Source organism: Gnatocerus cornutus, chromosome 6 (assembly GCF_029298725.1).
Source record: "Gnatocerus cornutus isolate USDA-ARS CGAHR chromosome 6, icGnaCorn1.1, whole genome shotgun sequence".
In the NCBI taxonomy this organism is placed as follows: Eukaryota; Metazoa; Arthropoda; class Insecta; order Coleoptera; family Tenebrionidae; genus Gnatocerus; species Gnatocerus cornutus.
In genome coordinates, this window is record NC_142238.1 from 7,539,322 (window position 1) to 7,566,675 (window position 27,354).

Consider the following 27,354-nt stretch of genomic DNA (forward strand, 5'->3'; position numbering starts at 1 on the left):
AGCACTAATTGAATGAAATTAAAAAATTAAATTTTTACAGTTGTCTACACTCTACAGCAAGCTCTTTTTATTATTGTTCGTCGCATTCGACTGAAGAATTTCCGTATTTTCAATAATTTGTAGAACTTCAAGTTTTCGTTGTTCCGATTATCTGATTTTCTCATATAATTTATTTGAAAAATATTGTATTTTTTAAGCCTGTCAAGTTCTGATCCTTTCTCAGATCATTTAGTAGTCATTTGATCATTTTAATCCATTTTAACTAATTTTTTGAGATTTTTAGATCGTTTAAGACTTACGAGCTTTACATATCAGTTTTAGGTTTTTAGACTTGCTAAATTTATTAGATTTTTTCGTATTGTATAAATTGTTTGTGATTCAAAAACCGAAAAAAAGTATTTCAGCGTTTTAAAAACCAGTTTTTGGGAGTTTGTAGGTTTTCATACAAAAAAATTGTCGACTTTTAAGTTTCTTAGATTAACGAAAGATAAAACTGTGAACTTCTAAAATCAAGATTCTCTAAAAATAAAATTCTGATTTCTTTGTGTATTTGCAACTTTTAAGTCGTGCCTCCAGTTCTAAGCGCAACTGAAACCTTATGAATTTCGTCTTTTTGCCATTTTTTATTTAATAAATTTAATATTTCGTTGTCATTATATTGAATTTAAAATGACACAGCGCAGAGCTTTATATTGCTTTCAGGTTTTACATTTTCAAAACGCTATTTGTATAGTGCTTCCATATAGCTCGAGAATCTATTAAAATTGATTAGCTTAACTCACTCGTTATCGAGGTTGATACATATGACATGTATTTAAACATTCAATTAATTAGAAACGCTTTGATGTACCGTTGGAGTACTTATATCTGATACTGAACTATTTCAAGCACCAGTGATTTAGAACAATGTACAAACTAATCAAATTGAATGGGCAAATATCTAACAAAATCTAATCTAATTAATTCTACATGTTTGTCAAAAATGTAATTATCCGGTAATACTACACAAAGCAACAAGACTATTTAAAACAAGCATAAAATAAGAAAATTAATCGTCGCTTCGGTTCCCTGCCATAATTGAATTGTTTCTTCCGTTCAGCGCAAAGTTTCCAAAGAATGGCGAGCTTTTTCCGTCTTGATTTATTGTCTATACAATTATTAATCTTCTTCAGGCGGGTAATTAAAAGATTTGCGGTAAAATATGCACATTTATTTAAATGAATAATTTCATTACAATTCGTTTGTTAGTAATCTCAGTAACTTGAATAAGCAGGAGGATTCATAATTTCTTTGTAATCCGAATAAAATATGAGGGCTTGTTGGAAGCCGAAGACTTGACTCTTATAAATGTAAATATTTAATGTTATTAAATCCGCTTACGAAATTACGGTGGGACGATACAAACAAACGATAACAATTATTCTGCGTTACGGTAACAGATTCAAATCGCTTAAGTTAATGTTGTTTCTTAAAACTTTAGAACAGGGTAGCTTTCGTTTCTTAAACTTTTCTTTAAAAGCTTTTGGAAAAGAAAGCTTAAGACAATTTCAAAAGCGCACGCACCTGCTCCAGATTTTCAACAAAGAGCAAGGATCGATTGTAAAAAGACATGGAGGACCTATGACCTAAATTAACTGGAGAGTAGCCCTTAGGGTCATATCAACGAATATCGTGTCTTTAGAAAAAAGTAGTTGCTCGTTTGTTTCATAACGTTTTCTTTTTCTAACAATTCAGTGCAAGCTCGCTGGAATTGTGTCATCTGCTGGCTATTAGGAACCCACACCAAACCAAACAGGGATAAAAACAATTCGATAATTTGGATGACACAAATTCTCTTAAATAATTTCATTTAGATCGGAATTGTTAATTTTTAGTGTAGGTGGTAGCAAACAAGCATAAATTTTAAATAATCACTAGCTATTTACATTTTTTTGTTGTAAAACTTTTGATTTAAATTTTAAATTGGGTTAATTTTTAACAGTGTGGTTTGATGGAAATCCACGCATTTCCTTCATTTATAAGTTTACGTAATTACATCTAGAAAAACTTTTTATAAAAAAAATTGTTTGGGTTGATAAAAAGCAATAAAATAAATATAAAATGGGACATTTCCTGCCAGACTATTTATTTCCAAATCATTTTAACACAAAAGATTTACAGTCAATGACAGCAAGCTCTATGATCGGTTTGGTGTCCATGATGACCATGATGAGCATGATGACCATGGTGTTGAGAACCACCGAAACCATTTTGGCAATGTTTATGGTGGCCGTGGTGTTGAAAACCATGACGACAATCTGGTCCTCCAGTTCCATGGTTGAGATGACCACCATTGGAACAATTATTGTGTTCCTGGTTACACAAAGACATATTGGCCTCTGAGGAACACTCATCTCCTGAAAGGGCCTGGTATAGACAAAAAGTAAAAAGAATTAAGTACGAACCATGATGTTGTTTAAAGGAACAGGACTTGGTCGCCATTTCACAAGATTGGTGTTGTTCTTCTGCCATTGTTGCTCTTCGAATAACTGTCCTGTACAGGAGAAGTCTGTATTTATATGATCATGTTGTTCTAAGGAGAAGGATAGTTGGTGCTATTTTTAGAAAATCTAGAAACATCTTTATTGTCCAATCAATAATCACGTGAATTTCTATTGTTCAATTGACGCATTTTGTCTAGATAAGATTGGACTACGTGACAAATTACAGTTATTGGACAACACGAATTGCGAATTGTATTGTTTACTGCATTAGTCATTGCCAAATCAATAAAAGCGCATGTAAAGTTATCTTTTTTCTAGATAAGAGAAATCTCAAGTGTTTCAGCTCATTCGTTTCTCAGTGCATTATTATTTTGTGCTCTAATGGTGGAATTAAAACAACTATTAGACCAAGCACTAAATCAGGATTTTGCTTTTCAAACTGATATTTCCAGTGTGAAATTTGTACTTAATTGTATTCGTGCGTTTTTTCTTGATTTTTAAATACCTCAAAATTTTGTACCTACATTAATACAATACATCGTCGGCGCAAGTGCAAAATAGTATCTAAAAGTAATTGAAATCAGGAGAGATAAAAAACATTTTGTTATAATATGTATTAATTTCTTTAAAATGTTGTGATTATTGCGCATAACTAAAGCGCAGAATTTTTTGGCGTTAAACCGTTTTACAGCTCTAGACAGATTAAAATTTCACAGATGATTTCGCTAAATTTAAATTTAGCAAATTTTTGGGATACACCATTTTGCACTTGTGCCGACAACATATGTATTTAAATTTCTTACCTTCTTGGATTGCTTGCATTTTAATAGTGATAAAAATTCGGGAACCTTTCGAATTTTTCAATTAGTCGTAGACACAACGCTATCGCTGCAAACAATATAATTCCCCAAGAACTAAAAACTTCCTCGTGCTCTTAAATAAGCTCTTTCACGTATCGACATTTAAATTTCACTTTACCAACAAAGAAAACGATTTATTTGTTTGTTTTCCTTAACTTAAAAAATAAGGAAATAAGAGTTTGGTGGCTTTTTAATGTGTTTGTCGTTCACTATTCTTACTCTTTTTTAAGTTTCTATACAGACTGCAACAGAAATGAGTGCAAGAAATTTGATTTCAGATATTTCTCGATAAAACAAACAATTCTGTTTTATGGTTTTTTAAAATTTGATTTCAATTTCAAGATATTAATGGTTTTAGAAACAAATCAGTTTTGAAGAATTTCCGTGGTATATGCTGCACTTACTAAAAACGTAAACACTGCCAGCTCGGCGGCAAACCGCGGCAAATCGAAAAGCGACTGATAACTTTGTGAATGTGAATGATTTTATTTGTAATTTTAAGAGTTTTGGAAATATATCATCAACTTTTGTGAAAGTAAAAGTGCCCTTATTTATTTTTGTATTCGTTTATTTGAATTATGTTGTATTTAAATGTGTTTATGTAATTAGATGTAGAGAATTTTAATTTATAATTTGGATAATAAACATTATAGGAGTAAAATAAATTTAAAATGGAACATTCTTTGTCAGTCTATGTATTTTTAAACGATTTTAATTAAAAAAAATTAAAGTCAGTGACAGCAAGCTCTATGTGCGCCTTGGTGTCTATGATGACCATGATGATCATGATGAGCATGATGGACATGGTGATGAGAGCCACCAAAACCTCTTTGGCAATGTCCATGGTGGCTGTGGTGTTGAAAAGTTTGATGACAATGCGGTCCTCCAGTTCCATGGCTGTGATGTCCACCATTGGAACAGTTCTTGTCTTCATGGCTACACAAAGACATATTGGCTCCTGAGGAACACCCATCTCCTAAAAGACACAGTGGTACAGATAAAAAGTGAAAGGAATTAAGTTCGAACCATGATGTTGTTTAAAGGAACAGGACTTGGTCGCCATTTCACAAGATTGGTGTTGTTCTTCTGCCATCGTTGTTCTTTGGATACTGTTCTGTATACGACAACTCTGTATTTATATGGTCATGTTTTTTTAAGGAGAGGGAGAGTTGGTGCTATTTTTAGAAAATCTAGGAATATCTTTATTGTCCAATCAATAATCACGTGAATTTCCATTGTTCAATTGACGCGTTTTGTCCAGATAAGGTTGGACTACGTGACAAAATGAAGGTATTGAACAACATGACTAGCAAATTGTAGTGTTCAGTGTAGCTATTAGTCATTGCTGATTAATCAATAAATGTACGTATCTAATCTTTGCTTACTATTTATAGTCTTAGATAAGAAAATTTTCAAGTATGACAACTCATTCGCTTTTCAGTTCACTTTTCTCCTCTTAACAGGTCAAAACAAGACGACCCAAAAAAGTCGAAACTTTTATTCATAATGTTAGACAAGGCGCATCTACCATTTTGCGTCGATATTTCCACTATGAAGTTTCCGGTTTTCATAAAAGAGTGATAACTAATACCATACCCATTTATCCGCTAAGTGCATACACTGCAGTAATCAACTTTATAAATGAGCACGGACGGAAAAATATTATTCCATCTTTCATAAATTGTAGGTTTTATGATTCTAAACCAACATCGCGTTTATGAGGTTCTAGTGACACTGGCTGTCGGGTGAGATTTTTAAAACCAAAGTTCTAAAATTTAAATGCCATAAAACCTGGAATTATTTTCTGACAGTGGCATTAAATTTCAACACTCGCCATGTTAATTGCCAAAAGCTGAAGTAATTAATTATAGAAGTGATAACTGATGTTATATTTATTTAGCAAACAAATTAAACTCATCATCACGCATTGCCTCAAATTTATCGGTTGACATTAAAACACATTCATACCGTTACATACTACAATAATTGCTTCATACATTTTCGACGGAATGTGACAATTTGTATACTCTTCCATCACAATGAATTCTTGAGCGCCTTTTCGGATTATCTGGTTGCGTTAAAACCAGGCAGTTATTTCCGTTTTCGAACTACTTTACGATATTACCATCTTTCTACCTATTATAAGATTTAATTAAATTCCAAGGTTGTCACTTAAATTTCTGCCGAGAACATGATTTACCTGGCGTTTGATCTACTTTGCTTGAGAATCAACTGAGCTGGGAAGATATTAATTAGGAAAAGGGGGAAATCTATTTGCTCTGTGGTGGATAATGTAAATTCAGAAATTTACTTTTATGGTGCTAGAAGGTAATCAATGCCTTTGCAGTGTTATGACGACTGCACTGCATTGTAGGAGCTTTGTTAAGGTAAATACCATTTTGGCATGATATATTATCTAACTCTGCAATGGTGATATTTTAGCGTTTAGGTTCCCATTTTGGAATTTAATCTCGCGTTCAACTGTAACCGAGCCTTAACTTCGAATTTAGCTGCAATTTCTCATAATCGATACAGCAATGTTATGAGATTTATGAGCATTAGGGATATAAAGGGTGTACTAAATTCTGCGGTTAAAAGTTTCTACTTTATGTAAGTACATTAGGCGGCGGCAACATAAATCGATGATTAAAACTTAAACTTGTAAACCAGTTTCCAACCGTGGAAATAACAAGAGATCCTTCGAAAAATTTCCTTTCACACATCACAATAAGAATTACACGTTGTTTGGCAAATGCCTAAGGCTTCGATGTGATGTGACACGAGCTACTAAACTTCGGCGTTGAATCCAATTTGTTCTGCCTTAAAATACCTCGTTTCCGACGTTGAATTTCTATCCCGTTACAACTATAACTTCGTTCCAAGGATGCGAAGTCGACTTTTTACGAACGAGATATTTCGTACTTAACGCACAATTTTGTTGTTGAAAAAGCTAGAAATTATTCGACAAAGGTGATAATAACTGGGTGTTGATTTTTCTCGACGGTTCCGTTGACAAGATTCGATTTTCTCAAGTTGGTAATTCCTTTGATAAAAGTTTACTCTGGCAAATAATTTTGTGTATTCTGAAAAACATTTCTTTTTTGCTCAAACAAAGTTACACTTTCACAAAAGGGGAGTTTGCTGAAGAAAAATAGGAATTTCGCGTTTGTATCGGTCTGATTTTTTTTTTTTCACTTATAGATTTTTTTTTATTTGAAATTTATTCAAATACTAAGAACATAAAAATTTATTATTAAAATGATGAAATTAAAATAAAAATAAATTGAAATTGCAAAGTTCCAATCGCGCAACAAAAACAAATAAATGAATGCGATTCGCAAATTGGATTCTGAATCAAACAACAACTCTGCTCTCATTTATAGTTTTTAACCAATTAAGGTGCTTTATTTGTATTTTAAATTGGAATGCCACAGATTGAATTTTGCACTTAATTTAATAAATAAATCAAACATATTGGAGGAAAACATTTTTTGTTCTTTCATGCACTTAATAGAAATTATATAAAAAATACACTTTACTGACCCGAGCGTTATTTCCGTTATCAGATATTATAAAGAGAGAGCCAGCAAAGTCATCTTTCATTTTTACTAAATAGTGAGCTTAATATACACAACCCAAAATACGCTTTTCTTTATCTACTTGTAGGAGAGATATTTAATTTTACAGTATTCTACAGCTAGTAGTAAAAAAAGTTATTATAAATTTCAAACGTTGCATTGGATTTAAAGTTTACTTGTTAGCTTGGACATACATATTTTGTCCAAAACGATCGCCTGCGAGAAATGAAATTTAATTCCCCTTTTTGTCAAGTTTCTTATATTCGACTTTCACGTTGGGCTCTCTTCGACAAATCCTCGGATTATCCAAGGATTTCCGAAGGCTCATCACAACAATGCGTTAAACTTACAATATTACAGCGTTCGATAAACTATGCAATGCTTCTATTTATAGAGTAGAGCTATAACACGTCGAAGCTACTTGCTCTCTCTTTCGTGGCTGTTAACACAGCAACCAATAATTTTGTTCTGGCATGCTAATGACCGTCAATATTTCATGTGAATTGCAAATAACTCATCAAACAATTCAATAAATATTTACCAGTGTGTTCAATAAATTTGTGCGAACAATGGAACGAATTTAATCAAGGAAATCTCTTGAAATTACATTCTTCAGATGTCGAGGATTCAAAGTAAATAACCCACGTGAATTTAAGCTTCGTTTTGGATGCATATAAGGTGTTTGTCTGATTTATGGAGGTAATAACAAGCAGCCGTGTAGTGTCACACTTTCCTGACGATAAGACGCTATTCATGTGGGTGTTCTAGAGATGTCGCTTGTAGGTATAACATCTTGGGGTTTATCGTGGTTACGGACGACCGGATACAGAGCTCGAGATATCCGAGAGCTTTCTCATTCCTGATTCTCTCTATACCTATTTCGTTCGGTACGATACTTTATTTGCATTGTGTAAAGTAACTCTTTATATTACACCGGGATGATACGGTTTGTTTACTTTTCACATAAATTTACATAATGCCGGTCTGTTTATGAGGAGCTTCTTGTGGATACATTTAGTGGCGAATTCAATTTAATTTTCTCCTAAAAAAGCCACTCGTTTGTGCGTGCAACAAGAAGGAAATGCGAATTCATGTCAGCATTTGCTCTCCATTTTCTGGGTTGAAGAGTTCATTGTTAACGGGGTGAATTTGGGATTTTGTGGGATGAATTCCGTCGCGCCAGGCCGCTTTCATTTTTAATTGGGCCTAAAACAACTATGTGTAATTATCAGTCCTGATTTTTCCTGTCTTTTTCCTAGCGCCCACGCCATCCTTCAATTTATTAATTACTCGAGAAGATGGCCTGTCCGGCGACACTGCTTCACCAGGTGCCGGACATTCTTCCCAACTTTCAAAGCCTTACATCATCAATCTTTGTAATTGGAAATACGAAAAAGATGGACACATTGGCAAAGTTACGACGATTCATTATTCACGTACGGTCCCGACATTTAGGAATTTGCTGTTTGAATTGTCAACAAATCCGTAGAAATACGTGTGTTGCTGAAACTTTGTAAAATTGCACATTAGCTTTTATTACGGAATAAAGTTGAAAAATAAGCTTTTGTTGTGAATTCTGTACGGTCATTTTCAAAGCGGATAGGAATGTTTGCGATAAAATTTCAAATTCCATTAATAAACGCGGCTGACACATTAGCCATATGGGACTCGACCGAGATAAAAACAAATAGGTAAGTTATACTAAAATGTTGAAAGTTGGCGCTGTAATGAACCTTATCATGGTGCATTTGTGCAGAAATAAAGAGCTCTGTTTGAGACATGGAAAACTTCGAGCGCACATTTCAATTCTCATTTACCTAACGGACGTTAAAAAATCCAGTGAACAATATTAAAGTGTTATTAATGAAGATAATCCAAAGTTGGGATAAACTGAAAGTGACAGACAAGCGATGGGCTTAGTTTCACGAAACAATTCCAGAGACACCTTCCTTTGTATTTGTCAGATGATCTCATTATTTGGAGCAGTAGCGTGAAGCTCATTTCACAGTTTATCTTGAAAGTTCACCCAAAATAAAAAGAAACTTAGAGACGTAGTGCAGTAGATATTTCCTGTTTGTTGCTCCTATCTCTTTTTAAAATATCTTGGATTTATTTTATATTGTGTTATAACAATCGATACTCGTGTTCGCATCCCCGGAACTTTCCAGGGCGCTTCCATATGTATTTACCAAAACAGTTTCCGGTGGACCGAAGCGCCACCTACAACTACAATCTCGTTTTACCAAAGTTGCCTCACCACCACTACCAGATTGTGTTACATTCTCGTATTTCCGAAACGAAAATATTCGTCATTTTGAAAGATCCAGTGACAGTCGGCAAAGCTCCGGAGCTTTTTGCGGTTTGCTTTTAACCGCATCTATAGTTGCTATCTCAACCCTCTTAATTAATCATTATAACAGTGCGCCAAGCTATAACGACTAACCATTAATTATGTAAGATCCTCCACTCGTGCTAAACGTTCACATTTAGCGGCCTAAAAATTTTAGAACCTGGTAAAGGTGCAAAATTTGCTTTCTCCAAAATATGCACAACTGCAGTCGTCATAAAAACGCAAATTAAAGTGTTGAGCTGAATTACGAAGTAGCCATCAAGCAGTAATTATTACGAAATGTCGACGGTTTAAAAAAGCGAAATGGTGTATGAAGCTGCCGCACAAAACGCGACCTCGGGAAAATTATTTTTTAAATTTTATTTATGGCTCTGCGATTGCGATTCCCGCGTACGTGCATGCAAAATGAAAACATTTTTAGGTGATACGAAAATGATTTTTTAAATTGGTTTCAAATTTTATGAGATCTTTAATAATTATGATGGGATGAGATGAGGGAAAATGAAATTGTTCACTCAATTTTATAATCTGGGAATGGCGCCTCATGAGCCAAAAAGCATTTATAATAAACGAGTTCGCGGGTTTGACTAGATAATAGGCAATACCCAAAGCTTTGCCGCAAGTGACAAAAATAGAACTAAAAAAAACAAGAACAAATTTTTGATAAATATTTATGAGACCCGGCACCAAATTTTTATTACATTTGCTTAATCGATAAATTACATGTTTCTAATATTAATGACCTAAATATTTTATTTCCGATGTTCCCACAAAATATAATCAACAAATAAATCCGCGTTGAAATAGTTACTTTTCTGTGTAAGCTAGAAGATCCACGAGTAAAATTTTATGAAGGATTGCATTCAGCGCAGATAACGTTTATTAGCCGAACGCCATCGAATTTAACTTCCGGAGGATCTGTTTCAGCAAGAAATGCCACTGGGAAGTAAACGCGGTGATAAAATGACATTAGAAATCATAAAAGCAACGGAAGCGGTCGTTAAATACTAGATACGGATGTGAAGTAACGTTTGACAGATTTTGCCAGGTGCATGAATATAAAAATATACCAGAGAAATAGAGCAACGATTTTCTAATAATTTAAAATTACAAGAAAATATAATCCGCTTGTTCAGCTCATATAATAAAACGAATCCAGCTAATTGATTTATGCGGGAACTGTTGGCAAATTTAACCCTAAGCACCTCGAAATAATTTATTTTACATTATGATGAATTTCTACTGGCTTTAGAACATTTGATGATCCCGCTAAAATGGCTAAAAATCCAACGATAATTTAATAATAACGTAAAAAGTTTCGTCTTGGGTAGCATAATTTACGAAGGGAAAAACATCAAGTTCATGAGCAAAACGCAACGCAGCAAGTTAATTAAAAACTCATTTTCCTCAATCAATTATTGTTGTTGTGGCCCTCATAAATTCCCTAAGAAAATACCATTTTGCAGCAACCCCTTTACAGATTTATTTGGAGGAAAATATTAAAAGGTATAACACAGAGTTTTAATTGCTACATTAATTTTCTCGTTTACGGGTGTTCAGTTTGTGTGCACCTGCGATACGAGCTTTTACGCTTCTTTAAACAACCTGTCACGTAACTTACCAATTGAAACCGTCAAGTTATGGTAAAATTATTTCGATAATAAATTAACCAGTAGATGTCAACTACGTTTACAACCGATTTGTTAAATTTACTTGGATGTTGAACGAAGAAAGTGGGTGCAGACGCGAATCTTGACATGGAATCGATAGTGCTAGCCTTTTCGTGATACAACTCGAAGCAGAAATTTATGTCCACTCGCTTCTAATTGCAGGAATTTGCAGTAAATTGTGTTTATGTCTTTTCTAATTTGTCCACTCACGTCTTAAATTCTGGTAATTATTATCGTCTAACTTAATCAGCTGTTTGCTAAGATCAAATCTACCGACGTTTTATTAGAGGTCGTTAAAAAACCTACACACGAGTACAACATGCTAAGTCTCTCAATTTTGTGGGGAAACAAATTGACTTGTTTTATGTTATTATATTGAGTTGTGTGTTTACTCTACCAAATTGCAAAAGTAGCGCAATTAGTAGAGCAAAAGACACAAATTTTAGAAATTTCAATTTAGCGATATTTTCCGGTGAAATGTTTCAGGCCTAACAGAAAGGGTTGTTTTTCAAGACGAATTGAAAATGTTATCTTGTTTCTAGATGTGTCACGCCATAAACGGAAAAATTAGGGTACAGAACCCGCCCAAATGTCTAAAATTTTAAATGTTTTTCCGATAGCTTCTCAAATTGTTATCAATTGACTGTCACTCAGGTTAATCAGATTTCCAGAACTTCAATTTTTAGGCGGTTCAAAATTTGCATAATTAGCACTTCAATATTTCTACAATAAATTTATTGGAAAAAGCAGAGAATTTCAGAAATAATTTTTGTATAAAAATGACAAAAGTGTTTCGAATTTTATAGTCGGTGATTCTATGAGATTTTAAATTCTGTGAGCTTAGAGATCTACGAACACAACAATGAGAAGAAAAACCTAAAGATATAAAAACTTAGATAATGCGAAACCGAATTCATAGAACAAAAAAATACACAAACAATTTTTTTTTTTGCATTTGTTACAGTTTTATATCGAACAATGTGAAGCATCTTCGTCTGGAAAGAATTGATTTCATCAGAACACAATATTTGAGCGAAAGCAGAAACTAAATTTAAAATTTTTGTATTCTCAATTTCTCCAACATTCACGTAAAAATCTTAAACACTTTTTGTTCAAAGAAATGTTTAAATTTTTATCTTTTTCAACCTCTACTTTTTAAAAACACTTCTAAGTTTAGAGCACTAATTTTCAAAACAAAAAAACCTACGAATAATAAACTGAAGCGAAACGCAACAAAATTGAGCTCATTTCCTTTTACACATTTCAAATGTGACTCTGGAGTGCTCAAACGCTCCCATTTATTTTTATTGATGTGCGACCCCTTTTAATGCCGGTGTAGTTTATATTCTCAATATTTCTATGGTTTTCCGATCCTGTTCTTTTAACTTTCTATTAATTTATTGTGATTTTTTCGTTTCCCTGTTATTCCAAACACGCCATCTGCGGAGGGACGTGCAGCGGATATTTTATTCCTCACTTTATATGTATTGATACATTTTTTGAGTCCTTCCGAATGAGAATACGGAATCGCCAAAGTGACAGCTAATATTTCAACGACGAAATTGATAAACTCTGTATCTGATGTTTTCGTAATAAAAACTTCAAGGATAGTTATTTCGCCGCAGTGCGGTGATGCCATACACATTGTCATATCAAATTTAAGTTAGTCAAATAGGTCCTGCGAGCAACTGAGAATATCCACGCATTTAACTTGGATAAAGAACGGAATTAATCTCGCTGAAAGCCCAGCGAAAATCACCAAGAAAATTGGAGGTGTTTTAATTAGTGAAAGTATTTTATTTTCCAGGTTTTTTTTTTAATTAACTCGATCTGAAAGGAATCGTGTTGCATACTTGAGCGGAATAAGAACACGTTGATTCTAACTGGCTGTCAGCAGCAGGAGTGTATTATCGGGAATTTATGTGGCGGTCGAATGTTTCGAGCGTGGGATATATGAAATAATCAAGGAAGTTTGATGAGGCTTTAAGATACTTCAAGCGACCAAATTTCGCACGAAGGCGGGCTAAATGTGTGCTAACACTTTATCTGACGTAGCCTTGCAGACATTAGCTTAAAATTAAAATGTATACAGAGGGTAGACGATTTATACAAGAAAATTGAGGTCATGGCATGAAAATATGATATACAGGGTCCGGCAACACTTGTGTCCACCCCTAAAATCGTCTTAAATTTTAAAGATAAAATTTTGAAAATTTGCATACGCTCATAGTTGACAAAGCTCTAGAAATTGACGCAAAAATTTGTTTTTTATCACGGTTTGATTGGCGTCGCGACGCCTAAGAAGTATAATTTTCAGCGATTTTTGAGTTTTTGCAGAAATATTCGCGAATTCAATTTTTTTTCAACATAACTGTGATACAAATATCTGAGTTTCTATTTTAAATCTAATGCAAATTGTGTTTAAAATTTGCGAAAAAAACGTTGTTTTATCAAGTTAGTTTTCAAAATTATGACAGCGCAGTGGCAAGCAACGTTTACACGAAAATTCCACAAGTCACTTCATTCTCTCTTATAAAGGTTAATTTTGATTATCACGGGCATGTTGCACTTTATGGATACCAGAAATCGTTAATTAACATCGACAAAGCGACAATTTCACCAAGTAAGACTTTTGTTACAATCTAAAGCGTGCCAAAGGATAGATGTCATTTGTGCCACAAGATGTTGACAGATGGGTGTAAACGTAGTTCCCAATTTTGACGTAATGAAATTGGAAACTAACTTGATAAAACAGCATTTTTTTCTCAAATTTTGAAGACAATTTGCATTAAATCTACAATGACAACTGAGATATTTTTAATACATTTATATGAAAAAAAATTTAATTAGAGGTTGATATCGCAAACCCTCACAATTAACTAAAAATTACATTTTTAAGGCGTCGCGACGCCAAAGCTATCGGTGATAAAAGACAAATTTTTGCGTCAGCTTCTAGAGCTTTGTCAACTGTGAGCGTATGCAAATTTTCAAAATTTTATCTTTAAAATTATTGACGATTTTGGGGGTGGACACAAGTGTTGCCGGACCCTGTATAACTTGGAAGCGTTTTATTAGTCATCTCGCGCTAATATACGCTGGTAAAAGACGCTAGTTGTCTTAATAAAAAGAGGTGAAAGCTAAATCCTGAAATATAACTTTGTTCATTTATAAACGGCCCTTTCGTTTGAGCGATCAGTGTGGCCAGCACATTTTGGTTTTAATTAATGGCATGCTGTCCACAGTCTCATAAATAATTAACAAATCATTAATTGATGTTTCGATGTGGAATTGACGTGTGCCTTCAGCAGATGTTGACCTGTGCTGTTGGTCTCCAATTCGCATCAATCAAAAGCAACGGTGGTCCGTGATAGCGTACAAGATCCGCGAAATTGAAGTCTGTGTTTGACATTTGTAAATATACAACTGGTATCAATAAGCTCTGTATTTTATGACGGCTATGGTCATTTATGTACTGCTCACCCCCCGATGTTTACATTCCCTCATGTGAAACTTCTTGAACTTTGTCGGAAAATGTATCAGTGATTTACGACGACTAGAACTTAAAACAAAAATAGTGACTGTTCACCAGACTTTGTAAGCTGTTTTGTTACAAATTGGATGGTTCTTAAGCACAATGCCGCAACGGCTTGAGATATGAGAGCCAAATTTTCGTGGGTTTTGGAGACTTTCTGGTGTGGAAAGGAACGACAATTTTCAGTCTCGTTCGAAATCAGATCGATATAGTTGTCTCGGAAAAGCCACCTAGCTATACAACCCGAGGGTTGCAAACAAGAATTTTATGAAACAAAACGGCAAAACGAACCCTTAAATTCAGAGAGGTTGCTTAGAGGCGACACCACAATCCTAAAATCCAATCGGGAAAGATCGAGTAACTGACACAAAAGAATTAAGGGTGAAACAAAGGGATAAATGTGGTAAGGTTTTTTCAACATTCTGGAAGGCAATAATGGTGCATTGTTATTGTAATTAAATTGAGTAAGTGGTAGGTTTTCTTTGTTACATTAGAAGTATCTTCTTATGAAGTTAAAGTTTTACTAGACGAACGATACAAAGAACTAGAACTTCGCCTCGTTAAAACAATTTTTATTACTTTAAATTAAAACTTATATAACAGATAAGACGTAGCTTCAGCACAATTGGTAGTAAACTTTTTCTTTTCATTCAGGCATCACTTTCTTTAGTATAGGTTCGTGGTAATAAAAGTTAGCTTTACGTAAATTTCTCGCTTAATTACTTGGTAAGTCACGCTTTTACTTCACGCTCTATTACCAAGAATGTTACTCGTTTATTTGTATGAAAGAATCTCATTTCTTGAAGACAAGATTCATATTGAAGTTTATACAGGGACAGTGTACTTAACGTGCGTTTGCTTGGCATTCGGGTCTTTCAATAAGCCTGTCTAAGGCTTTCCCAATTCAATTTCACAAAGACGAAATATTGACCAGCAACAGATCCGGATATTGGTTCCCGACACCGTCTCATTCTAAACACCATTTTATGCAAATATTTTCACACTGTTATTACCTGTGCGAAGTACGAGTTTGATTTCGAATGTAAAAACGAAAATTTTTCCAACTTTCTGTGCAGGTTTTTCTTCTTATCCAAACAACTTTAGTCAAGTCGTTGTATCAAAGACATTTAACTTTCAAATCCCGTCAGCTGAAAGAGATTGATGCCTTATAAGTGAATAAAGTCCTGGTAATATAAAACCGTCAACATAATGCGTCAATAATTCACTGTTAATAGATTCAAGAACACACTCGCCTCCTTCTTCAGTTCATGCAGTTGAGTAATGACTCTTGGGCAATAATCCACACTCTGCTTCTAATATAAGTGGAAAGTTTGCAGTTGAAACCAGGGAGTCTATTGTTCGGTGGTCGCGGTAAGCGCGAACTCAATAATCAAAATCGCAAATAAATATTTGAGTAAAGCTCGAACACGGCAACGTAGGCAAACACAAAACTGCAAGGCACTAATCCTCGAACAAAAAGAGTACAGCGTTGGCCTTTCATTAGCATAAAACCGTTCTCGAGTGAATTTACAAAGTGTTGCGTATTCGCTATTAAATATTAGCTGACGTGCGCATAACAGCGCATTAAGATGCTTTTATTGCGGTGAACACATTGTCTTCAGTTTCAGGAAGCACTCATCATAATCAACAAAACGTGCAGACGCTCATTTCTGACGTAATATCGCTTCACCATCTCCTTCAGTGAATGATTAAACGGAGAGCAGCTTTCTCGGTTCAGATTAATACTAGAACAATGGAGAAATATGCAGATGTATGGATGGCTGAAACAGACGTCACATTGCTTTCCATCAAGTGTCATTGAGTTGAATCAAGCCCAATTTCAAAGATTCTGAAATACATTGCAAACAGATTGACGGGTGGAATCCTAGAAGGCTATTTTGAAGCAGGCGGCGAATATCCTGTTCTTTGCCAACGCAGCATCGCCCTTCGAGGATTCACTGCTGGTTTTATAACTTATTTATGAAAATGTAGGCAAAAAGACGAGCGTCAGGCTTTGGGTGTGAAAATGGTGGAGGCGCCAGGTCCATTTCAATACAAATGAGCTGTACAACCTAAAATCCGATTTTAAAACAGTTAAGTCTTGGTAAACTTTAACTTTTTATTGTTTAGAATCCAGTATAATCCGCTACCCTACATTTTGCTCTGCTCTTTTTACTTGTTTTCTATAAGATCTTGCTATTATACTGCGTAAAAATCGTCTAAGCTTCCAATTAAAAAATGCGCTATGTAAAGAAGAAACTTTTTAATTAATCCACCGCTCAAATTTATCTCTATTTGTTTGTTTTAATGAGAAGCTCTTCAGTTTAATTGCTTCCCTGTTAAAAAGAACAATAAGGTGTCTTACGCCGGCATCGTTGTTAGTAATTTTATACATTTTTTCTTTTTATTAATACGTATTTGGTCACCTCTACAGAATTTTAATAGTTGCAAAATCAATTTTGTCTACAAATCATAACATGTGATCATTTTATATTGTGATCTAGGCGGCTATGAGATTTTGCTTCGAGTCATGTCTGAGAGTTTACTTTACTAAATTTGACATCTCAAATTTACGCTCCATGGCAAAAACTTTCTGCCATTTGTTAAACCTGTACTAAACTGCTGCTAAAAGTGTTTTAATGACTGACTGGATGTAACAATGGTTATTTCATGACGATTTATTAGAGTACTACCACTTTCAAAGTTTGGCGCCTTTTCCAGCTTCTAACCTAAAACTGTCAAAACTGTTAAAGTTGTCAAACTGTTAAAGACCTACGTTAATTTGAGTCAAAGCCGTCTGGATCACAAAATAATATAATCACTCTGTATTTAGGTTTATTTTGAAGATGCTGCCACTCGATCTTCAAAAAATTCATCATCATATTGATGGTAATGGTAATTGCGCCAATAGATTATTTTTTGTCGGTTTAAGAAAAAGGTGATAATAAACAACTATTAAATCAGTTAGTTGTTTGTTAGTTTGTTTGTCTTCAGTATAAAATAAAAATCGATTTTTACAACAAAGTGAATGAGTGCCTGGTTCCTAGAGAGGAGTGCAGTGGTAGGAGCGTGACGATACGGCTTAGGGATCAGGATTAAAGGGTAAGTTAACTGAAGTTTGAAAGTGTGGGCACAAAGTTCTAATAAAAAATTTCTATTGCAGTAGGTCCGCGTATGAAGGCGAGGGCGGCGTTAGATCCAACAAGGTAGGACTTTTAATTTATGTGGTGTGGGGATTTGAACCACGCGACGATGGACCTTTCGATGAAGTGTTCTTTATTTTAAAGTTAATTGTTTTTGCATTTACATTCATTATGTAAGGGTTTAGTTAGATAATTATGCTTTTATACAATTAACTGTTACTTTATAAGAAAATTTCATATAAAAAAATAAAAATAAAAATGCGTCCTTGTTTACCTTGCATAGATTTGATGGCCTTTAAGATGACAAGCAGTATTGTCTTTAGTGCAGTTATACACATTATTTGTTTCTTCAATCAATTTCAAAAAGATAATACGTACGTAGATTTGTGTTTAAAAATTTCAAGTTGAGTAGAAAGAGTAAGCTGTAAATTCCTATTCAATCTTCTGTACAAAACTATAAATTTTAAGCTTCAACGGAAGCGAAACAATTTTCTTGCCAACGCGACTTAATCGGACAGAATAATCGCAACTTCCTTGTGTAGAAATTTATATTTATAGAAGCCTCACGATGGACATAATTTATCGGTCAAATATTGGTCGTTTTTTGTAGCGTGGCTCAGCATTTTTTATGGTTTATTATTAAATTGAATTTTAAATGTATGATGGCATCGTTTGTCATACGTACCCCAGCAATTTTGTTTAGAATCACGAGCCATCATAATGTCCAGGGAGTAATTAGTAGCCGGGCCTCCAAGCATTTGCTGCATACAAAATGAAACATTCTAAACAGCAATTTTCATTCGCGTGAAGTCTCAGTAATCAGTCTAACATTCTGCAGTATGTTACCTAATAGCTTCTGGTCTCGTTATGTTTAATTAATTTTTTTTCGGAAAAATATTGCCTCGGCCATTTCGGACGATCGAATAGGCAAGCGTTATTTCTGTTCATGAGGGCAATTTTCACTTTGTGAAGTAGCGATAATTCATACGTCGGCCGGAGCGAAACAATGCGGCGCTCTGCTTTTGACATCCCTCCTCTTTTACGCTGGTGGGCACAATGGAGGCGTTACAGCTAAAGAGACTTTACCAAACATTTCGCGAAAATTTATTAATATAGGAATGGAATTTTTGATGGTAATTTCAACGGAATTTCAACACAATGTTCCACCTTTTTCAAAGCGACGATGAAAACGCTTTGATCTGACCTATATGGTACCGCGGAAGATAAATAGCAAAAACGCGAAAATGATCAAAATTCCGATCATATTTAATAGTCGTCACCCTTAAAATTCAAAAACAAGTATCGCGACAGTTATGTTTAATTTTAAATTAACAAACTACAATTTTTATTACCAGGAGTTATTTAGTACTTTTATGTCCATTTTTCGCCCATTAATTTGCTTTACAGCCTTTGAGTGCACCTTGACGTTTTATTTACACTTTTTATAACATAAAGTGTACAATTTTAAAGCACAAACGTTTTTAACCTTCTTAATTGCGACAACAATGTCAGCTGCGTTGTTAATCTCAAAGCTCTTCCAATTAGTCGCTGTCAGGTTGTGCAATATTTTATAGAAAATTTTCCAGTAAAAATATTATTTTAAAAGGAAAACTGCCGTAGTTATACGACTTGTCAAGAAGTTTTACACTATAACGTTGCAGCTGAAAAGTTACTTACAAGATAAGTTTAAAAGTACCGGATAGTTTAAATATACTCGAACAGGATTTTTTAATAAAATAGAATTAGCTGTATTTTGTATTTTTGTTGTATTTTGAATTACATATTTCCATCAGCGATTTGTTTTGCATTTAACAAAAAAGGGGGGTTGGATGTCATAAACTGTCCTCGTATAAACGCTGATTATGATGCGTTTTTCCCTTATTGATGTAACTCGGAGGATTAAAAATGAGTGTGGCAGATGACTTATGAACTTTGGCTATAAATCAGTTTTTATAGCCAGACTAATCGCTGTGTAATCTTGTTCGGCTATTGATTTGCCAAGACTATTAAAGTCACGATTAACTGCATTTTTCTAGTTGTCGCGCACTTGTGCTCTTTTTTTTAATAAACACAAACAGTTGACGACTTTCTCTCAAAGGAATTTTTGCCATTTCACAAAGAACTGAAATAATCAAATCTCAAAAATGCACGGCGTTTTAGTGGTCGCCCACACTCTTGTTCCGAGTGTTTAGATCTATTTACAAAGGGGTAGTGTGCTTGGTAGCACCGGAATTGAATATGCTAGTAGATACGGCAACAAAGCGGTATTTATGTAAATGAATTTTGTTCGGTGTCTTAATGTCGCAAAAACTCACCCCTTGTCTTAGACAGAATTACAGTGGATTTCAGGTTTCTTGCCGTTTATCCGTCATCATTAGGCTTTTTTGCCCAGTTAACTTCATTTGAATATTGGAAGTATGCCGTATTGTTACGTTCACAGATGTTCATCGAGGACTTACGAACGAAGTTGCCGCTAAATTAAGCAATTTCCATCTTAAAATGCTCCTTCTAGAAAAATCAGCGTTGACAAATGCTCGTTGGGCGTAACACAGTTAAGCTACTAAATTGATTTGCACTTCAAAAAGTCTTATCTTATTATTATAATTTAACTTCAGCTTTTTGGACATTTTAAATAGAAAAGTACTAATTTTTTGTCATCTTATCAAAGCTGGGAACGATGTTTTCTCTCTGCCGCCATTATCATTTTCTGCGCTCCAGAATACGACAGGCGGAAAGAAAAACAAAAGTTTTTGTCAGAACCCTTCCTTCGGAGACAATTTCTTAAGGAAAGTTGTTTTTCATTTTTCAAGTAATAGGTTTATGTAAGAAGGGCGCACTGTCGCGTCGCAGGAATTTCGCTTGAAGGACAGGTAAGTTAATGTTTGTCAAACGATGTAATCTATTAAGCTTCATTACGCCGAAACTTAATATCAGCGTTGTCTGCAGTGCATTTTAATTAAACTAGCGAATTGATTTTGCGCATCTTTTAAACGTGTCGTTTCAGTATTCATCCCATGAACATTGTTTCGGAAAGTTATTACATCAGAACCTATTAATATGATCAAAATTTCAATATTCCGATATTGGGAATATAGTACTTGCTTTATTAATACACCTTTAGAGAATGCGGGCACGTTGATGAGCCGGAACTCTTCATACATCCTCAAAAACTCGCGCATCATGGCATTTGATCAAAGAAGAACTCATTGAATACGTGCTTTATCTCAGGGCCACCACTTCTAGTGGTTTCCTGTTTTAGTTGCGGTATTAAATTGCACACGTTCCGTCTGGGATTACCTAATTTTTGAGATGCAATCGCGAGGGCACTTTGCTTTCTGCATCGGATTTAAGTTGTCTTTGGCGTGGACGTACGGTTGAATATTTTATTAATGTGGGAGGCTATTCTAAGACAAATATAGAGCTCAGCCGGATGTGAACTTTGCTATTTTATCTATGGCGACCTTTGGAGAAAGGTAACTAAAGCATTAGGTGCAACCTAAGTAAGCAAAATATTGTACTAGAGAAGTAAAAATTTATTTCTAAAGTAAAATGGTCTTCTGATTTGAAGGTGCGGATTTTCTTGAAAAATATTTTTTTAGGGTCTTCTGTACAAAAATTGTATTTTTAAGTTTTAATCAACTACAAACTTATGGATTTGACATTGGACATTGTTTTGGAAGCCAATTTAACAAGCTTTTCAACGACCTATACAAGTCATTTTAGGTTAGTACATATTTCCAGAATATTTTCAAACTGAAAACTGAAAAAAGCTTTTAATAATTTTTATATGCAGTTTTGCAGAAGAATTATTACATTGTCATAATTTATTGTAATGTAATCATTGAAAAGACTGAGAGATCTTGTCTTTTTGCAATGAATGCATTGCTACCTCTTATCGTTTAGAAGTTACAGGGCAAAAAACACTGTAAAGTTTTTTTTTTAATATATAGACTTTTTGTTATTTTTTGGCGATTTTATTAAAAAATCACTGTTATTACTTCCAAATTTTATTTTCTAGTGTGGTTTTCTAGTGGTAGTTTTCTAGTGGTCCCCAAGAGTACCAAAAAAAGTTAAAAAAGCTCTACACTATCTGTTTTCACAGTAGGGCCAAAATAAAAATAGGAAAATAGAAATTTGAAAATTTGAAAGTAAAATTAAAGCACAGAAATCGTTAATTTTCGAAAAATTGAAGGTATGGGTTTTTTTAAACATTCCGGACCGACTTTCCGGACAGCCTTTATTAAATTCTAAAATGACTTTAATAACAGTTTAGCTCAAAATAATGCATTTTTGATAATAAAGAGTTTTTAGTTTCCGTATAGACCAAAAAAATTAGAGCGTGGAAATCTTTCAAAAGGAAAACTTTTTTCATCTTTACTTTAACTTTTACTCCAAACTTTGTTGACTAATGTTACTTTTTTAAAAAATGTTAGAAAAACAAGCTGTAAAAATATAAATTCCATTATCGGCGCTAAACTGGTTTTCAAAACTGATATTGGAAAATTGAGCTAATTATATGATAATCGTAGAAAATTAGCATATTTGCATTACTGGACGTTCATGTGAGTAGGTAAAAATAGCTCATTTAATCGCTCTCGGCAAACAATGAATACTGAATGCTTATCGGATAAACCGGAATTACCGCATACATAATTGATCCTCGTAGTTTCAAGAGGAAGATAATTTAAATGAAGAGGTCAAAAGTTGAATTTGCATTTTAAACCAAATTCGAATTACTACCTATTAAAACTTATCTGTGACTACAAAAGTGCAGTTTTGAGCTGTTTGGAAGTGCTTATTAGTAACTCGGTGTACGAATATGTGTTTTTTGTTCACAGACTGAGATTTAAAAATAGGAAGATTAAAAAATGAATTTTAAACCTGCAAGCTAATAAACTTTCATACGCTTTTGTCAAAACCTCACTTTGGAGCTGCCGTCCTAATTTCCATTCATAGAGCGCGCCTTTTGTGTTGATTCTATTCCTTTCTTGTTTTCGCCAACAGCGTAGGTGAAACTGCGGTCGTTTCCAAAACAGTCCCAAAGCTGCACCAACCACAACGTGAGCATCTCTTCCTTTGTGATCTCATTGTTTGCAATAAATACATATTCGGAAAGAAAAACGTAAACGACACAATAGTGCCTTTTCCACACATCTAATATCCCAATTTATTGCTCTACAATATCCCAACCTTCGGAATTTACATCACAATAAAAATAGGAAAGATATAAAAGAGAACGACAGGTGATACCAAATCCTTATTCAGTTTATACACAGTTGATGGAATAAAGGCGAGTATTACCAAACTCGGGGTAGCTAATTCTTTTATCGACTTCAGGGATGAATGGGCGTAATCGGAGAATGTCATCCGCACGCTTGGTGTTAATGGTCTCGTAATTGTGTTATTGAGTGGAAACCAGTTAGATAAGAATACAATACCAACTGCGCTGGATCATCAGTTATATACCTTTTTCGAAATCATATCTCTTTGTTCGTTAAGGACTAACGACTCCCATTAGGGTTATCTATGCGTACGCGTAGAATAATTAAATTTCGCTAATGGCCGAAATTGTGATAATTATATCATGGACCGAGTTTACAAAAAAACTTGAAAGCGGATTGATGAGATTTTTTATAGTTTGGAGACTTCCTAACGCGATCCTCAAATGGATTTCCGATAATTTTGCGATAGTCGTTACGTATGCATCAGAACCGCATATACATGCCTTCGAGCTGTGTAATAAAGTTCCAACCAATTAATGCTCAACTTAATTAATCACTTTTATGTCGTGGGTTATTACTGCTATAACAACGCTTCTTTTACTACAAGAACAACTTTCAGGCTCGTTCGATTTTACATTTATTCTACAATTTATGACGAGGCATCAAAAAAATATGTAGGCAGATTTACGTGGTAAAATCCAAGCGATAAAAACATAATAAATGAAATTTTTTTTGGTTAAAACCAATCAATCAAGATCCAGAAACGAAAACAAATCTCCTTCGTATGGTGCAGACAGACAAGTTATAAACAAGGTGCCACAATCAAAAACGCAATTTATCTTCTTATTGTGTTTTTCAATTCACATTCGGCTCTTTTGGACGCTTGGAAAAGTGTGTAGGTACCTATAATTTAAACGAAATGTTGGCGCAAGTTAAAAAATGGTTCATTTCTGTTCCAATAACCCGACAAAGAACCGCATTTAATCAAAGAAATTGGACGATAAACTTCAATAAACCCTTTTCTATTGCAACTCGGAAAGATTCCGATTAATTTGTCAGATTTTTATAGGGAAGACAATAAAAAAGTCACACCTGACTCTGTTCAGAGTTGTCTCATCCAAAAATAAAATTTTTGGAATTTTCAATGTCAAAACTATTGAACATTCTGATTTAATTATTATTATTATTATTATTGTGGGATTTTAAGTGGAACAAAAAACGAGAAAATAAAACGAGTTACTAAAATATTTTATGTACTTAAACTTTGTTAACTCAGATAAGAACTTCCTACAGATGCTGCCGTAAAAGCACTAAAACAAAAATAAAACAGTGAGACTTTCGTTAGAACAAGTTTTGTGGATTTGCTGGGTTGAAGTTTCGATCGACTCTCAAAAAAAATTTTGCACTGTGTGAATACTGAGGGGACCCATTTTCTGTATTTCGTGAAATTATTAATTCAACCCAAAATAAATGTCAGTTTAAAATCTGCCCCTCTGCGATTTAGTATGCACCCGAATCTAAATAATTGACGCAACTGTCATCACCGACAAAATCCTATTAGTTGCAAATGAAATGAAAATTGTAGCAAATTAGTGGTTGCAGCCAATATAGCGCAATTAAAGCAGACACTTCAGCAAAATTTAAAGTAATAAATCATAAAGCAGTCAACAGCAGATAATGGAATGAATACTCCACAGGACAGTTTATATTTTCACGGAAAATAATGGCATGCGAACACCGCACAATTAAAATAAATGAAAAAGCGTTGACTTTCCGTCGAAACGTGCTAAAAAGGAAAAATAATTGCGCCGACCAATACTGTATGGATTCAGAGTGTACGTCACACTGAAATCACAAGGGTCGTTCCCGACACATCATCAAACCATGCTAAAGTGATCGACTGCTAATTATTAATTAGAGTGTTTAGTACGGGAATTCGATAACCCTCGTTTATATCCACTGCAGATACGTTTGAGAGACTGTTGCTAGTTTGGGCTATCACATCGAACACAGTAAAAGAGCAACATGGCTGCTGGCAAATTACGATTATTTTGAGTATGTTTGCGAAGTCTTTCAAAAAGCACTCCTTTGAATCAATACTTTTGTATTTTTTCCTTTTCCGTCTTTCAGACTTCAAACGACGGCTTCGGGTTAAAATACGAGCCGTAATAAGACGTTTTATTTGTGTGCCGACGAATTTCCAGGTGCTAACGTCGAGCATCATCCTTGGACTATTCAACGAGAGTATCTCGTGTTTCACAATGGGTCTATTGATTGGAGTCCTAAGTACTAACTTCCTCGTTATCTAGGTCTCAGCTTTTTATTTTATTTCAGGGGAGTGGTATTCACAACCTAGAATGTTGGCTACGAAAGCCTAAAATAATTCACTTGCGATTTAGGATTGTCTGGGTCACAACTTGTGCAGTTATGGAGAAAAGTGGAGACGAGGGATATTTATTGCGAGATTTTAAATGTATGCAATATGCAAAACGTACGGTAATATCTGGGTAGACGGTTAAAAAAGTTTCGAGTGTGCTTTCTTTATTCTTTCTTTGGAGTTTGTGGCATAGAAATCTACATAAATTTAAATAACGATGCTACATTGTTGTATTTAAAACTTATACCATTAAGACCTGACAAAGTTTTGAGAGAAAGTGTTTCACTCTTATTTACAAAACTGTGATAATTTAATGCGGTTTCACAAATAACATTCTACGAAACGTTAGAGCGATCTACGTTAAAAAGTAAGTTTGGTGGCAACGCCAAAAATGCACAATCATTGAATTTATTATTATAATTGCAGTCAGAGAATATTTAAGTAGATTTTAAACTCCACAAAAGACTACTATTATTTATACAGATCACTTTAATAACATTTAAAAAATAATGCAAAAAATTCCTCTGGCGAGCCCACTTATTCTGGAATTAATAAATTAGTTACATTAAATTCGAACACATGATAAAAATTTAAGTTGTACTGGCTCTTTTAAAATAATAAGTATTTATTCTAACAAGGCAAAGGCAAAATTTGGGCATTTTTTTTGTGAATTTGTCCAAATATCAAAACCTTAACGTAGAATTACCTATTAATATTTCTGCTCTTCCTGCCGAGCTTCAAATTTAAATATTTTGCCATGCCATACCTAACGACTTTATTTAACAACTTATTTTATGGATTCACGCAAAAACTTTGTGTTGAACTCCAAGTCATGCAACTTGACATATGCGTTTCACCCACACACCCTTCTAACTTTATAACACAGTTTGAGCCAAACTGCAGTAAACTGAAGCGATAAACATATCAAACTATCTGCACACCATCTGAATATTCTGAGTGAAAATGCAGAGTCATTTGACTTCATCCTTATTGACATTAATCACGACATCCATCATGTCGGTCGACGACTCCCTTCTTTCATGCATTTAAATGTACCTGCATAATTCGTGCATGTTCTACCGATAAAAGAAAATCTCCTTTTGTTAATAAGGTACGATACAAAAAAAGCTTTGAGAATAGTGTTCATCCTTGCGCATTTCTGCTGGCATGTCGGAGGAAAGCTCTTCAGTGACCCGTTAAAGAGGAAATATCATCGTGTCACGAACAGCAAGAAACTCCAACATTCGTTTCGAAAGATACAGTTTTTATATTTCCATGTTCTCGAAGCGTTTACGATTTATTTTCGGTTGGTAGTTCTGGGTGGTTGTGACAGGTCTTAGTACGCAGTTTGGGGATTAAATTAATATCGATAAGAGCAGCGCGTTTTCGCTTCCTGTATTTTTATATCGGCTACCAAACAGCTTTATGCTTTCCGCAACATTGATTTATCCAATCACACGAGACAGTTGCAATGGATCGATGCGGTAAAAAAGAGCTTTTCAAGGGAAAATGAACATCCTGTTTACAGCAAATCCCACTTCATTACTCTGACATTGTTTCGGGTTATTATTACTTTTTATAATTCGCTTGATTGCATGAAGCTTATTTTTAAAATTGATGTCAAAATTACAAAAATGCAGCTTGTAATAATTAATTTTCCACAAACTTAAAATTCGCTAACGTGTTGCGGCGAACACAAAAGTTTCGTTGGAATTTACTTGGGCTGCAGTGCTGCTTTTGACATGTTTGAAACTAGATGAAGACAATTCGTATTGTGACTACTGTTCTCCGCCAACATCAACAGAATGTTAATGAGCATTGTATCAAGTTCAACTAACTTCGTGCATTGTAATTTGATGTTTAGCACTACACAAATTTTGCATTAAATTCCAACATTAAACAACATGAGTAGTTTAAATTTGGTAAAGTGTAACCAGCACTTACAAGGGAGGTTCCAATCTAACGCTGTTTGCGTCTTGAATTTCCTGATAAACTAACGCCCACATATGACATATAAGCGAACGTCGGCGTCGCTGGAAATGTAAACACTCCTGTATAGTGACTTACTGCTGCTTAGAACTAAACTACTCTGCTTAAACATTAACTAATTTTTAAAAAATAGTGATTGATGCAATAATT

At 34.3% G+C, this 27,354-nt stretch overlaps 2 protein-coding genes across 2 annotated transcripts; both read right to left on the reverse strand.

Moving 5' to 3' along the window:
* Positions 1-2,108: 2,108 nt before the first annotated feature.
* Positions 2,109-2,704, reverse strand: LOC148172560 (uncharacterized). The gene is made up of 2 exons (XM_088039729.1): positions 2,445-2,704; positions 2,109-2,396 (listed from the first exon to the last, which is right to left on the reverse strand). The coding sequence occupies exons 1-2, from the start codon at positions 2,509-2,511 to the stop codon at positions 2,161-2,163; spliced, it is 303 nt and encodes a 100-aa protein (XP_087895855.1). The 5' UTR covers positions 2,512-2,704; the 3' UTR covers positions 2,109-2,160.
* Positions 2,705-4,022: 1,318 nt separating this feature from the next.
* Positions 4,023-4,686, reverse strand: LOC148172561 (uncharacterized). The gene is made up of 3 exons (XM_088039780.1): positions 4,568-4,686; positions 4,370-4,472; positions 4,023-4,319 (listed from the first exon to the last, which is right to left on the reverse strand). Exons 1-3 carry the CDS (start codon positions 4,684-4,686, stop codon positions 4,059-4,061), a joined length of 483 nt encoding a protein of 160 aa, XP_087895906.1. The 3' UTR covers positions 4,023-4,058.
* Between the last annotated feature and the right edge of the window lie 22,668 nt (positions 4,687-27,354).